The sequence below is a fragment of the Colius striatus genome, chromosome 17 (assembly GCF_028858725.1).
Source record: "Colius striatus isolate bColStr4 chromosome 17, bColStr4.1.hap1, whole genome shotgun sequence".
Classification (NCBI taxonomy): Eukaryota; Metazoa; Chordata; class Aves; order Coliiformes; family Coliidae; genus Colius; species Colius striatus.
Window position 1 is genome coordinate 11871977 of NC_084775.1, and position 15837 is coordinate 11887813.

The following is a 15837-nucleotide window of genomic DNA, read 5'->3' on the forward strand; positions in this document are numbered from 1 at the left end:
TCTTTACAAGGTCTTAGAAGACTCATTGAATATTTATGGGCCTGAAACACAAGATTGGATGAAATTTAAAACATAAATTCAAAAGCAATTGATTATGATGAAATTCCCCAGCAGTTGTTGCCCCAACCTTTTAGCCTTAATAGACAGGCTTCGTGTTGCAGAACACGAACCCATGTGATAAACGGTATCAAAGCCGAATGCCCTTGATTGATGAACGCTGCCTGGTTTGATGACTGCAAAACGGGCCTGAGGGCTGAGCTCACCACTCTTTTGGTTGGTTTCTCTGGGTTTGGGGGTTTTTTTTCCCCCCTTAATGCATATATTGCAGAGGGTTGTTTGTGCTTCTGGTATGGTTATCACATGCAAATGAGCATGCTGCTTCCCAGATGCAGATTTCGTATTTATAGATTAAATACAGCCTGAAAAATCATATGTTAATTACATTCTGAGGGTGTAGCAGAATTTCTCACTTGAACATGTTTTGTTTTGCTGGAAATAGCACAAAATCCAGAGCAGTGTATTTAGTTGCTTGAAGCATGGTAATAAATGTATTACACTTTAGAGAAAGCTTTCTAATCATTAGGGTTACTAATAATTTTCCATTAGCTCAATGCTTTGGCTTCTGTCCCACAGTGTGTGTTTGTTTACTTGTTTTTAATAATCTGCATGGCTCAGAAGACAACCAACACTGTAGGAAGGGGGTGGGTTAGTGGCTAAGGATCAAAGCCAAACAAGCAGATCATCAGAGATACACTGGCAGAGGAGATGTGAGAGATGTTTTGAGAGGAACAGGGCTCCCTGCAGCCAGCTCAGTTAGCTCTAAATGGTCTTGTTCTTTTTTCCTACTGCCTGCAAAGGTCCCATGAGATATATGTCATGCTGAAAATTCATGTTGTAGGGGTTTCTCCTTTAGTACTTAGTTTGTTGTGGCCAAAAGAGATGCTGCAATCTGATGAGAGGCCTCACTACCCACTGGTTACAAAGATGAGGCTGATTCAGTTGCAGATTGAGAAACTGTTCAATAATAGATTTGGGCTGGTGGTTTTTAAACCAAGAGCTAGTGTAGATGTACTTACATCCCAGCACCTCAAAGGACATGCCAGAAATACTGGGGGAAAATGTGCTGAAAAGGGAATGTAGCAATTCTTGGATTTCAAATCAGGGCAGTTTTGCCCCTTGAGGACTGTGTTATTGAAGGTAACGCTGAGCAGAAGCCCATTACAATATATAAGGAGGAAATATTGGAGAAGTCAATACACACCATTTAAATTGCTTTCTTGTTTATTGTCTCAACAGTTGCAAAACATCAAAATTAAAGAGGAAAGTTTAAAATAGACAGTGAACTTCATTGTTACAAAGAAAAGTCTGTCACAGTAGCCATTCCAATCAATAGAGAGCATCTCGCTGGTTCTCACTAGGGTCAGGATCAAGCTTCCACAAAGCAAAAAGAGTCTCCTAATAACAAGTAGTTAAAAATATGAACCATTTTTACTCCCCCTCTATAAATGTACATCCTTTGATGACCAGTTATGGATTGAAAGACATGTACTCTGCCCTGGTGAGGCCACATCTGGAGTATTGTGTCCAGTTCTGGTCTCCCCAGTTCAAGAGAGTCAGGGAACTGCTGGAAAGAGGCTTGTGAAGGGCTACCAAGATGCTGAGGGGACTGGAGCATCTCCCTGAGGAGGAAATGCTGTGGGCCTGGGGCTGTTTAGGCTGGATAAGAGAAGGCTGAGGGGAAATCTTATCAATGCTTATAAATACTTAAAGGGTGAATGTTGAAAGGATGGGACCAGGCTTTGTCCTGTAGGGACCAGTGACAGGACAAAGGGTAACAGACAGAAGTTGGAACATGGGAAATTCCCTTGGAACACAAGGAAAAACTTTGTCACTGTTGAGGTGAGAGAGCCCTGGCCCAGGCTGCCCAGGCAGGGTGTGGAGTCTCCTCTGGAGATTTCCAAACCCACCTGGACACGTTCCTGTGCCCCTTGATCGAGGGGAACCTGCTTTAGCAGGGGATTGGGCTGGATGAGCTCTGGAGGGCCCTTCCAGCCCCCACCTTTCCGAGCTTCTGTCCATAACTGCTGGGCTGGCAGAAATGATTAGTATGGTCTTCAAGCACAGTTAAGTCTCACTTTAAAGTAGCCTACTGTGGTATATTACAATAGATCCTCAAAATTACAAATGAGAACAAACAGTACCAAAATACACAGTAAATTGAAAATAACTTCCCCCCCTGCCTTCATCCCTTTTTATAGCACTCATAAATATTTTAGTAAATAAGTAAATCTCAGAGGTACCAAAGAAAATGGTAAACTAAGAGGTAGTTTATGTACCAAAGCAGCTCTGTCTGCAAGCACATCTCACTGCTGCAGGCAGCACTGTGCAGTTCTGGAATCTGAAGCCATGTATGGCCGTCAGGGGCTGTGCCAATCTTCCTGCTCTAGTCCCAGGACCCAAGAGAAAATGCAGACATAGTACTATTTGGTCATATCAGCTTATCTGAAAGCAATTCAGTAACTTGAGGGTAGTAAAAAACATGCCCTATAGTCCTTACATTCCCCAAACATCAACACTGTGTCTTCTTTTTGGCCCCTTTTCATCATTATGCAGGCAATAGGTATGCTGATCTTCCAGTGTTAAGAAAGCCCTCCTCTCAATAATTTCATACTCTAGATAACTAATCCCAGCTTTATGAACATGTGTGTGCATGTCACATGTACCTGAATACATTCAGATGGTGTAACAACTGGAAAGAAAACTGCTACTGCAGTTTGGTCAGAATGCAACATGATCACAACATCATGATGTAAGCTCTAGGTGGTGGAGTGCTGAGCTGTGTGCAAGAAATCATCCTCCCTGTGAGGCCTTACAACAAAAATTTCGTGTCTGCTCAAGGAGCATATTCTCCTGTGTGATCTCACAAAATGATCCCAGTCTGTGATGAATTGGTACAGTAGAGACAGAGTGCTGAATTACATAAATTTGATAGCTTGAAGTAGCAGGCAACTCCTGTGATGTTGGAATGTTTGAAGAGACTAAGAATACGTCTCACTATCCCTTCTAAAATTAAACCAAGAGAAACCCAAATCTAATTACATATCCCTCATTAAAGTGCACTATGTAGGCTGCTGGGTATCAACTGTAGTCTTGCAATTCACTGGAGCATTAGGACTAGATTCTGATAGGTTTTTCTTTCACTTTCCCATGAATGATGTTTCTTCACGTAGTCTTTGGCCCTTGTTACCATTTCTCTTTCCATAATGGGGTCATTCATCAAACTCTTAGACAGCACAACAAACTCCTGAAAAAAGATAAAGAAAATACTAAATTAAAAGTTCCTTGAATTCTGGAGATACCAAAAGAGCTGGTACCTGTACCTTGATTCTGGTGAGGCACTTCAGCTCTGAGTCAATATATGAAGCTGCTCAAAGTCATTTTTCAAGGCCAAGTACTGTAGTTTCTTTATATACAATGAACAATAAATCTTTTATATATGATTTTATGCAGCCCACCAAGACACTTAAAATCAAAGACAATCCTAAAAGCATTAAAATGAATGTCAGCAACACATTTAATGATATCACAATTGATTGGTTACCCAAGTGGTAGAAAACCAAGCTGGTTATAATTTAAATAAGTCACCTGTTTTCCTGCATGGAGGACAACTGGCATCAGATGTTTGATCTCTGCTCAGCTAAACTTATACCTCCTTGCTACAGTAACATCTTCAGTTCATTTTATGGTAAGACTGAAAAACTGACTATGTAAATATAGTCAGAGTATAAAGATATGAGCAGGCAGGCAGCACCAAGCTCTTCTGGAGTAGTTGCATCTGGTCAGCAACAGATACAGCAGCTTTAGCTCAACAAACTCTGCAAAAAAGCCATTTATGACTTTCTTTTAACTTTCCTGGGCAAAATACAAGACCTCACAGATTACAACTATTCCTCTGCCTGCCCCTGTGCCACTCTAATTTAGTTCTAGGGAAGAAAAATTGTGAACTTCACACATGTGAAAGGAGATTTGATGTCTGAACTAATCTATTCTGAGCAGCTGGTCTAATTTTCTATCAAGAGACAACTTCCAATACTTCAGCTTGATTATAAATGTGCTCAGATCTTTGCAAAATTGTGTCTTGGTTCAGCTCAGAAAAGCAGACAGTGTGGCAATGGAAAATTAAGATAATGCAGTCCTACACAATTGGTAGTGAAGATCAGTGCAGAGGGACGTGGGGGACAAAAAAAGATGGGAGAAGGAGATAAATTATTTACACAATCTGTCAGCTGTGAAAAGAAATATCACAAATAAGACCAGAGTTCCTATCAACACTAGGTTAACCAGCAAACTATGCTTGAGAACCGAGTACACAGTCTATATAAATACATACACAGGCACAAAGGCTTTGGTTACCACAGAATCAATGTTGCTGTTGCAATGTGAGTGATGGTTATGCATAATACATAACTATAACATGACCCCTGGGAAACACTGATATGTGAAATCACATTGAACATGTTAGAGTCAGTGCTTTGACTCTCCCTGACAAGACAAACTATCAATATACGCAACACTGCTGTGAAATACAAATAGAGATTCACATCAGTTCTGTTGGAATGGTTTGTAACTAGGTTCTAGAATAAGATGATTTTCACCCATGCATATTAACAATAACCCCTTATTTGACATGAAATCAGCACTGCTTGTAATCTCTGTTCTGTTCAAGCAGCACTGAAAGGTTGGTCCCTGGAATAAGGGCCACACGCTGTGTATCCAGACTGCTTTCCACCCACACCTACCTCGCGTTCAGGTGCCTCCTAATTTAAGCATGGTATTCAGTTTCAAAGGCTGTTTCCTGACTGCCTGTGAGACTGACCCTAAAAGAAGACAAAGGAGGTCTGAGAGTGCCCCAAGTCTGGGTCTATCAGACACTGCAGATGTAGCCAGTGACTCCAGAGACACGTTCATTTCCTTCCTCCATGGCTGCCAAGAATACAGAACAGGGAAGGTGGGGAAAATCTTACATGACTTATGCTGCCTTCATCCAATTGCCTGTATAATCACAGTAATAAATACTGTTCACACTGAACTACACTCCAACTTTAATTTTATGCTCCTGTGGAGGATTTTATTTAAAGTAATGTTTAAAAATAATTTATGTAAATGACCTAAGACCAGAAGCAGCAATGAAACATTTCTTGACAGGTAGTCCTATTAGCTTTCTTTTAAAATGTGGATAGAGAGGACAAAAACTTGGAAACATGTAAATGATAGAAGAAATGAGATCCTTATTCACAATTACAGCATTCAAGGCTGGGGAGAATTTCAGGGAAATGCCAAACCGAGTCCAAAGCATGAAAGTTGTGAAACTGCAGAAGAGCAAAGGGAAAAAAACAGGAGCTGGAGAACAAGGACTTCTCAGCTCAGCTTTATCCCCACTACTTCTACTAATCGAATGTGACCACCTACAAGTCACTTGCAATCTGACTGGAAGCCAATGGGAAGATTCACTGTGACTTATCTGGGTTTTGCCTCATACACTTCCAGCAGCTGGCTTCTCTTGTTTTCAGTTTTGGATGCTCAGCTTTACATAGCAGTAACTTCATTTTTCAGGTGTCTCTCATAACTACAGCTGACTTGCATTTCAGTTGTGGTTTTGTGGTAAGTCTGGTGAATGAGGTCCCACTTGCAGAATGCAGACATTCAGAACTCAGAGCTCTTTCAGAAAATTAAGCATTTAATTTCTCTTTTCCAGAGGCCCATGATACACAAATCACCTGCAGTGTGGTAACATGGGGCTTGATCAGCTGCTATGCTCTAAGTATTTGTGCAAGTGGTATTTGTGCACTCTAATATTTTGTTGTAGATGTGAAATGAGCTTCACTTGTGAAAGAGGGGCATAATTCACATTATCTTTTCAATTATCAAACATCAGGGTATGCACTTCAGCAGACATAATTAAAGAGGAGATATGCATGCTAACTTACCACTTGGGGGACATCCATATTTCTAATAAGCCTTTTATTCACATACAGAAATGGATATAATTACTATGCATATGGCAGAAAAACACAGTGTGGAAGAGTTGAACCTCAGTAGTTAGCCACAACCCAGATAACACAGGGGAGAAGGTCATCTAAGATACATCCAGAACTGATAGTACCTGTGCCCTTTTAATGGGCAGTACTTCACTTCAAACACGGGTATTACTCAACAGCAACATTCATAATTACATTTTTCTACTGGCAAATAGATCAATCATCTTTAAACAAAATGTCAACTTCCCCATATAGTACCTAAAAGAAACTCTGTATAATATCTTGCAGAGAGCCAGAAATGCAGGTATCTGAGAGATAAAACTAGCAAAAAGACTGAATATTCCTTCAATTACCACAGGAACTACAGCAGTGCTGCAGCTTCCCCATAATGAAAATAAGCTGCCTGGTTAATATATTATTTATATAATGAAAGTAAGTCTACAATTAAACCATTTCATATCAGCTTCAGCAGATAAAAGAACATGATTCTCAAACAACAGAGAATCACCCCGGGGAAGGCAAATGCCAGCTGTAAATTCACGACACCGACAGATGCACCTCGTGGCAGGCACAGCTCCGAAGTTCGCTGGCACATCTGTGTACTGCACAGAGCAACGGGCCAGCATCTCCAGGGGAGGATAAACAGGGATTTCTGGCACTGCCAAAACAGGAAGATTCAAAAGTCTAAAAGCTTTGGCTATATTCTGGCTGGAAGCCCTGGCAAAAATGGCATTGTCCCATGTTTGGCAGAGGAGATCAACGTGTCTTCAATGTATTGCTGCCTGTAGTCAGCTGAGCTGTGTTTCCCTCTCACCACTTCAAAAGCTGTCTCTGCTAACAGTAGTCTTTCCAGGTCCTGCTCTCTCTCAAACTTTCTTTATGTTTTGGCCTCTCTCTTATTGGCTTTGAAGTTTATTTACCTCCCTCTGTATATTTAGCTCCTTCTGTGAGCTTTTACAGATGCTAAACATGTAATTTTGAAACTTAGGATGATAAATAACTCTTTGTGTCTTCCCTTTTAACATGGTTTTGCATTATTTATTGCCCTATTCTTACCTCTTATTTTTTTCTTTCAGATCCCATGAACTCAATGTCAAATATTTCATAAACTTGCAAATTCAAATAGTGGCAGGATCAAACCATGATTTAAAAGTAATGTGCACACATGAGGTAGTATCAAGGACAAAATGTTTCAGAGCTTTCACTTTTATATTAACTGTTTCCATCAGAGTATTATCTTCAGTGATTGGCAAGGCATTTCCAGTCAGGAAGCCTCAGCCTAAAAGCAAATGATTAATGATGGTTATAATTATGCACAAAATTTTCTGCTTCCCTGTAAGCCACAAAAGCTCACTTTCTGCAAGGAAAAGAAGAGCACAACCGACAGCATTTACAATTTAAAACAATTCTCATTGTGTAATGGCCAATTTCTATCCCTCTATTTTAGCTTTCAAAAGATAAGATTGCTCATATCTAATCTAACTGTATTGTAAAGCTTTCCCTCCCCAGATCAGTAACAACTTGAAAATAAGCAATGCTTTCTGTTCTTCACCTATGATACACTCTGCATTATCACAACCAGATAGGATCCACTAAACTTAACAATGGAAATTTCACCTAAACACAGTACTAATTTCTCCCTCTGATTAAAAGCATTTACCCTAACTAACCTGATGCCACTGAGGTTACAGAAGAAAATCGTTTACCAGATACTTAAGATGTCAAACTAACCAGAGTAACGAAAGGCAGAAAACTTCTTACAGGAACATGTGTTTTCCAATACCTCTTGTCAGACTGAATCTTCTCAGGCAGCATTCAAAGTGCCATGGGCAGACTGTTCCCTCTTGCAACAGTAAAAATATGAGGCATAACTTGAAACTGTAAGTGTTCTAACTTGATCGTGTTTCTTTGATCTAATATAACTCTCAACCTCCGAGAGAGTGTGTACAGTGGTTTCAAACGGTATTTGATATGGTTTGGAGAGATAAGGAACATGAGCAAATTGTTACTTTATCTTTAGAAGCATGAGTGATGATCGTAATTCTGAACTCATCTCTGCAAGAAGGAAGTTCTCCAGTAACTCTGCAGTGGGATGAGAGTATTACCTTATAAACAGATATTTTCCTGACTCATTTCCAAACTTTGATATTTATACATTACTTGACACCAGGGAAAATCTAAAAGGTGTTTACTAAATGAGACACAGTAATTGTTTTACAGAGAAAGCAGGAATATTACTTTCCTATCTTGAGACAGGGGACTGCACAAACATTAGTGATTCCAGAGCAAATATTACCTGGAAGTGTGATAGCAAATATGATAATGTAAGTTACCATCTTCACTTAAAAGAGATTCTGTGGACTTCTGAGATGGAATAATAGCAAAAAAGAGAGTCAATAAACAGCAGTAGAAGTGGAGGGATTCTGATCTTTGGCATAGCATGTTGCAGAGAAGAAAGCTCAGACAGAAGGGGTTTACATAAATGAAGATTACAGTGTTCCAGACATACAGACTCTGTGACTCTTGTCCTTGATCATTTGTACAGAGTCACTGATGTCACTGGGACTACCATGTTTAAAGATGTACTTTCCTCTAAGTGAGGAAATGTATTGCATATTTTTAATTGATCCTGAATTCCAAACAAACACTTGGAATGTAGGATGCTTGGAGATCACAGAAGCTTCTTAAAGCATGTATGATAAAGCTAATTGGGTCTGGTATGAATAATGTATTTGAATTCCAAGCCAAATGTAACTGGCACATTGAGGGAAGAAACAGAATGTATCAGAATTAATATTAGGAGAGAGCCATCAGTCTGTGTGTTGAACCTGATCATATATCCTTGGAGTTCTGAAGAAGCATTTGGAAGTCAATGGGCTTTTTGTAGGGAACAAATGTACAAATAATTTACTAGACAGCTTTATATGTCAGCCTCACTAGCCTGGAAGTAGCCCATTTCCAAAGGATATTGCAAGAAGAAAGAACACTTCCATAACTAAATACATTCCAGAAGTTAATAAAGATTATTTTTTTTGTTAACAGAATCCATTGGAAACATTGAATAGTCCAGAAAAAAACAAACAAAACAAAACAAACCATGAGGTGAATTAATTTTTCTATTAAAAAAACCCCTCCAAAATCAACTGAGAGAGTTCACCTTCCTGAAACACAACTTAATAGGATGCATTAATCACACACTCCACAAAGGAAATCAATAGGATACATTTTCTACTTTGTAAAATTTTCAGATGGACTATTCTAGTACAGTTATTTTAATCTTAAGTTGGATAAAAACACTGAGAGAATCTGTATCTGCAATGAAACCATTTCCACAACATACATGAACATGTAACAGCAAAGCCATAATGCAGGAAAGTATACTGAAAGGAAAATTTCCAGCATTCAAATATGGGTCTTGTTCCCTCTCTCCTCACTCCCACTTCACAAAAACTCCATTATACTGACAGTCCTAGAAACTATAGATAATGTATTGTCTAAAACTTGAGGCTCATAGTTCTCTTTTGGTTAGCTGCCGCTTGTCTACTATGAGTTCATATTTCAGTTAGTATTTGAAGGGAAATACGACATATGCATAGCATCTCTTCCAGGGTTTGCTTATGGAACCTTCAAAACTGAAGTGTAACAAGTTGTGGAGAACAGAGCCCGTTCGGGCAGCTGCCTCTAAAGCAGCGCAGGATAGACAAACATTCAGCAAGGCTGACACCTAGTAAAAGTTTAGTGAACTGCAAAGTGAACGCGAGATGACAGCAGAGCTTCAAGGCTGGGTTTTTGGAAGAATCTGAGAAAAAATGCTGAAAAGAAAGGTCAAATATCCAGATAGACACAGGCATGTAATGGAAAATGAGCCTAATCTTTGGAAGGGGAAGGTCTAAGGATTTGCTGTTTTCTTACCTGAGGATTTGAAAATAGCAGTCCCGTTTCCGTATGGTTTATTATCGCCGCATTCCCAGGAATGTTCCTTGCCAGCACAGGAACACCTAAATCCATTGCCTAGAGGAATATAGGAAAAGGAAACAACAGGTTGTTAGGATTCAGGGAATGTGAGATGTTAATTATAATAATTTTAAAAAAGCAGAAACAACAAACTTCTTTCCCATCTCTCCAATTTTTCAGTTGAGCAATACCATGTCCACAGCGATCTTCTACACTGAACCTCTTTGAAATATTTGATCTAATATTTTGTTAGTCTTGTAACTTTGAACATATTATCAGAAGTGATCAATCCAGAAAGTCAGTGGATACCTGCTTCATCTTTTATTCCTTTCCACCTCAAAGTAAGCAGCTTGTTTCCCATTGGAAGCTCCTGACATGTGGCAGACTTGAAGAGGATAAAATTCAAGTTCAGATCAAAGGTTGCTGCTGTAACTCCTACTGTTATTGTGCACAGATGAGAAGATTAGTTCATGGCACAAAAAGGCAATTCTCCCCAGCAAAGTACCTGTTCTCATGTTTCATTAAAACACATTTTCACAGATTTTCTGTAACATGCAGAACCAGAGATGTGGGCAGTTCAGTGACAGTGACCGTGGACATCACTTGTCTCTGACTCCTCAGTTCTGATTTCTGTGGTGATGTGGTCATTTGATAACATCTGTTACTATAGCCTGTCTTGGACTTGGAGCATTCAGGGGCTGCACAGAAAGATGCAGTGATGCAACCTGTGACTGAGCTATACCAAGGAGGAGAGAAAAGGTTATTCTTTCAGAACGCATTACGCTTTCAAAACGTATTATCTACAAAGCTATTGGTATAGGTCTCCTTAGAGACCTACAAATACAACTGAAGAAGTAAGATTTTATTCCACAGAAATGATGGGCTGGTTGCTTAATGTATTTATTCATTTATCTGTATGTATATGTATGTGTGCATGTATGCTTACACATCTAAATCAGAAGGGAAGTGTGAGGTCTCAACATGGTCGCCTGCAGAATCAGGAGCAGAGACGCAGCACAGCCTCCACTCAGACCTAGTTAATCATTTCTAAGAGACCTAATGCCTGGCAGCCTCAAAAAATACAGCTTAGATTTTGAAGTAACTAGTGTGCAAACCCTGGCCACTCAACTCTATTACTCCTGCTTATCCTGAGCTGAAACTTTAATTACTATTGACGGATTTGGAAGTCTTGAGATGCACTGACTGTAAAACCAGAAAAACTCCCATTGTACAATTATCACAGTGTCAAACAAGAGAAAGAAATTCACTCCCCTAAATCTTCAATATGTTTGATACTGATTCCCTGTCACTTCAGAGTGAATGCATCTTTAATTACTGTCATTACATTCCTGGATGGGGAGCAATTTAGCTTCAGTCTACATAGCAAGAAAACAAAACTCCAAGAAGAAATCATGCTTCCTTAGAGTTTGGACAAAACTGAGGATAAAAATATCCTGCCTCATAATGTACAGAACCAATTATGTTTTGAACAGTAAGAGACTTCTATGACTTAGCAACATATCTTAATAGCTTAAAATGGCCAAGAGAAACACTGCTTGAAACACCACTGCAGATGAATTTACTCTGGACATAAAAATTCTATAGTCCTTCTGGCACCAGCATCTGCTTTGCAGCAGTCAGCTCTAAAAATCATAACAACTCTTGATGAAATAACCTGTTCTACACTTTCTGTCAGAGAATACTGGATCAGCTGGAGGTAATTCAGGCAAACAGATTAATGAAGTGATCACAAACCAGAATGAGAAATATAAGAACTACAAACCAGACTACTGAATTTATAGAAGTGTTTAAACTTGTTGAGATACAGTTCTTTACAAATAAAGTCATTCTGGTGGGAGGAAAAACATTTTTTGGCCATCCACAAACTATTTTGTCATTTGCTTGGACTTCATTGTTACACAGTGAACAAATCTGTTTCAAAAAAGTAGATTTACAAAAGCAGATTTACAAAAGCATCTCCTTATCAGTACTGCAAAGTTCATAGGACTTCAAAGCTCACCCAGGAAAGGAGAGATAGCGGTGCCCCACTCTGCCTGACAGGTTTTGATCTGCAAGGCAAGGAAGTTACTTTTGGCTCTAATTACTCAACCATAGACCTTACACAGGGTTCCCACAGAAGCATCAACATCTCCAAGAGAGATAGAACATCTGATTCAGGTCTCTTTCAGCCCTTGCTATTGACAGGCTTAAATGTCCTTGTGCTCTGTCTGCTGGCTGTTGACCTCATTCAAACACGTTCAATGAACATGGAATGAAGATATTTTACTTGAACTTCCGAACTGAAAATGAAGAGCTTGATAGTGGCAGTGAAGTGTGGCAGTGCTCAGTGTCACCTGCCTAAGGCTCTTTTCTCACTTTTCTGTGTTTCTCCTTTTAAAAAACAAAACCGTAAGAGTATTTCAGGTCTGGCTACTTTCCAAACAAGTGATTGTCCATTCAAGGGAAAGAATGCCATTAAAATATATAAAGTAAAAAGAAAGAAAGAATGAAAGAAGAAAACACACAAAAAAGTAGCTCAATCACTCCAGGACTGATGTCTGGAAGTGTCACAAGTAACTAGTTACCTGCAAGCCAGAGAGGAATTTGGATTTGAGCATGTCAGAGCAGTGAATAGTGGACACTGTGCCGTTGGGCTGCACATCAATAGTGATCATCAAACGCGTGGGCCAGTGGCCTTGTGGCAGTTCTGTGCTGGGCTGTATCTGATGGTGTGGCACAGAACTGCTGTAAACAGTTTAGATTGGGCTGTAGACCACGTTTGAAAAAAATACTGTCTCAAGAGATGTTCATTCACCACTTCTTCTGAACACCACACGGCTGATGATTCACTGAAGTTGATCACTAAGCTTATATTTCATTTTCTGTAATTTCTGAACTCTAAGATGAAAGACATTTGCTCTGTCTCATAGAGTGCGAGGGTAGTAACTGCTACAGAAGAAAACTTCCAGGTCCCAAAACACAGAGGTACCAATGCATTATAGCTACTGAAAGACAGAACAGATGGCCAAATACATATGATGAGGGGCTGCCTTTATATCAGCCAGCCTTAAACAAATGGATTGGGCTGTAAATAATTACTGCATGAAGTGGCTTAGAATTAATTTAGATACTTAGTCTATTTTCAAGCAGTAAAAACAATCATTTGCATTGTTCAAAATATGTATAATTCACTGACCTAGGTTCCACAAATAAAAGCATAGAACAACATTTTAGTCCATTGGCCATCTGTTTTGTTACATTATTCTAACTGCAAATGTGTTTTATTGCTGTTTCAGAAGGATTCAGGGTATAAATTCCAGCTTTAGAAGAACCTTACTCAAGAGGCATTACTAACCAACTATATAAAGCTTACAGAGTAAATACAGGTTTTTATTTAGCATTTTGTCTCCTGGATTGTTCCTCATTTTCTTTTTCCTATGCATGTTTTTGTTGTCCCCTCTTCAATGTTACTGCTCTACAACACCTCTTGGCTTTTTTATTTTTATAGGTTGCTATGGCTTATGTTGCAAACTAGTAGACCTGTACATCTTGTTTTCTGAGACTGGATTTTGCCACAGAGCAGAATTGAGTCTGGCCACCTCTCTTTTCTATGATGTTTTCTTTTTTTTAATTGTTGTTGTAAAAGCAAAACAACCCTAATGATTTTTACAACAGTTGGCATACTCGTGGGAGCACAGAAAGAAGTGCTCCAATTAAATGATGCCGGAATCAAAACCTTTTTGTTACCAACTATATAGAGAACACATAACATTTTCCAATAGCAGTGTCTTTTTCATCAGCACATGCCCAGGAACATGCAGACCTGAACTTTCTGAGGAATACGTATTTTAAAAGCTTAATATAATGCTTGTTTTCTCTTTTTCAAATGCCAAACAGAAAATAGATCAGTTACAGCAAAATCTCTGAGAAATCAGTACTAGATGACAAAGTAATTAGTTATGGCTTCTCATTCCTTTCGTACCTTAAGGCAGGTTGAAATAGACATAATTACATATTTATCTCATTTATCTATTATATATCTACCTCATACTAGAATACTGCTTACAGATTCATGACCTTGTTAAATTTTGAACATTCAAGAGAATGAAAGTTGCCTTTCCAAATTCAAGCATGGTGTTATCTCCCAGCCTAGGACCAAAAGAGTTTTATACATAGTTTTCTGCCTTATTAATTTAACAAGATCATAACAGATGGCCCTTCCTACTGCTGGCCATCTCAGGCAGGGACTTAACTTTATTAGATTGACACTTCTTCTGAGAGACAGGTTTTTACAGTAGGATATTTTATAAGCACATCATCAAATCCCACTGTACAACTGTCTAGTAAACAGACACAAAATACCAAAATCCTTACAACTTTAGAAGAACTTTTATAACTTATAAAGAAGAAGAATTCAAATAGGTCTGAAGTACTAAAAGGGCAAGCTTCTCAAGAGATAACTAAAGACCTAACTTTGCTTGTAGAAAATCCTGACCCAGCTGGGACCAGAGCCATTATCTCACAACATCTGTGCCACATCTATTGGACTTTCCTTCCCATAATGCAAGATTTCAGTTTGCACCTGTAATTGATAACTCATTCGCTTGTAACCAATACACACCTGAACCAGCATGCTCAGGCTTCTGAAAGCATGCCAGCTCTTTTTATCCCTGTTACATGACATTCATGATAAACTCCAAGTTATGAGTTATCACTTCACAGATTAGGCTGTCCTTCCACTATTCAGGAAAGCCAATATAGGACTGAGGCTGGTGAAAAGAAGTGGGTTCCACCTATGGTTATAGAAATCTTTTTTCTCCCTGAGAAGAGAATCTCCCTTCAGGAGATGATGATTTCCAAACAGGAATATGTCACCTTTTTACAGTTCTCTATAATAATTCTTACATAATTGTATAGAGTAGGTGTAGTAACATAATACCTACCACAAAAGGTTGAGCTGCTACCAGCTACCATCTCATTTTTCTCTTCTTTTTACAAAAAAGTTATCATGTACAAGGAAATAGCCAAGAGCCTACAAGAGACTTGCACTTAGAAGAGAGAATTAATTTTTTCCACTGTCTTGCACTTAGAAGAGAGACTAATTTTTCCACTATGCTCATGTGCCAGTCTATTTTAGCATGTTTGGCTATAGACGGCAGATTAAGACTTAGAAGTAGATTAAATGTTGATTAACTTGTGTTTTATTAGCATCTTCAGTGGAATTAAATGTTCCAATCATAACACATGATGTGCACAGCTACCTGTAAGATTAAAAAGTAATACTAACTATTCTAATATAGATGTATAGAACAAATAACTGGTGAGGAGGAGGTGACAGTTATTTAACTTTTACTTCTCTGAGTCACTGACTTAGTTGTGGCTGTGCACTGTGTTGGCACACTCCAGTTCATCTCAACTGCTGAGCACACAAACTTTGTCCTGCCTGCCACACTGGTAAGTTTGGAAACGTTACAGTCTGTATGATTTATAGAGTATTGTTGCTGTGAAACAGCATCTGCTTCAACCTCTGAGCACTGGCATTTTAGAAAGGAAATACACATTTGCTATCTTACCATCATCTAACTTTCATCATTCTTACAATGCTCACTTAGTTATTACTCATGAAGACTTTCAGATGTGTGGAAGAAAAGCATGCTGGAAATGCAACATGTGATTACTCATTAGAAACAGAAACAAGAGATTCATTAATATAAATTATGTAATAGTTTATGTGATCTTCTGAAATCATCATGAACCAACACTCAGCTGTCACCAAAAAACAGTGGAATAGCAAAAGGCCAAGCAGCTTCCACTTTAAGTACATTTATTTTTTTCCTACAAAGCA

The 15837-nt window shown here is 38.8% G+C and overlaps 1 protein-coding gene across 6 annotated transcripts in view; it reads right to left on the reverse strand.

The window, feature by feature from the left end:
* Positions 1–1263: 1263 nt before the first annotated feature.
* Positions 1264–15837, reverse strand: part of GLT1D1 (glycosyltransferase 1 domain containing 1) — a 59145-nt gene continuing 44571 nt past the window's right edge. For 5 of the 6 annotated variants that reach the window (XM_062010024.1, XM_062010022.1, XM_062010021.1 and 2 more), the window contains 2 exons: positions 9951–10049; positions 1264–3304 (listed from right to left, as the gene is read on the reverse strand). In XM_062010024.1, coding sequence (XP_061866008.1) covers positions 3158–3304; positions 9951–10049 — 246 coding nt within the window. In that variant the 3' untranslated portion in view covers positions 1264–3157. Of the gene's footprint in view, positions 3305–4804; positions 4878–9950; positions 10050–15837 lie in introns of those variants that run through there. The other variant, XM_062010023.1, reaches the window with a different exon arrangement.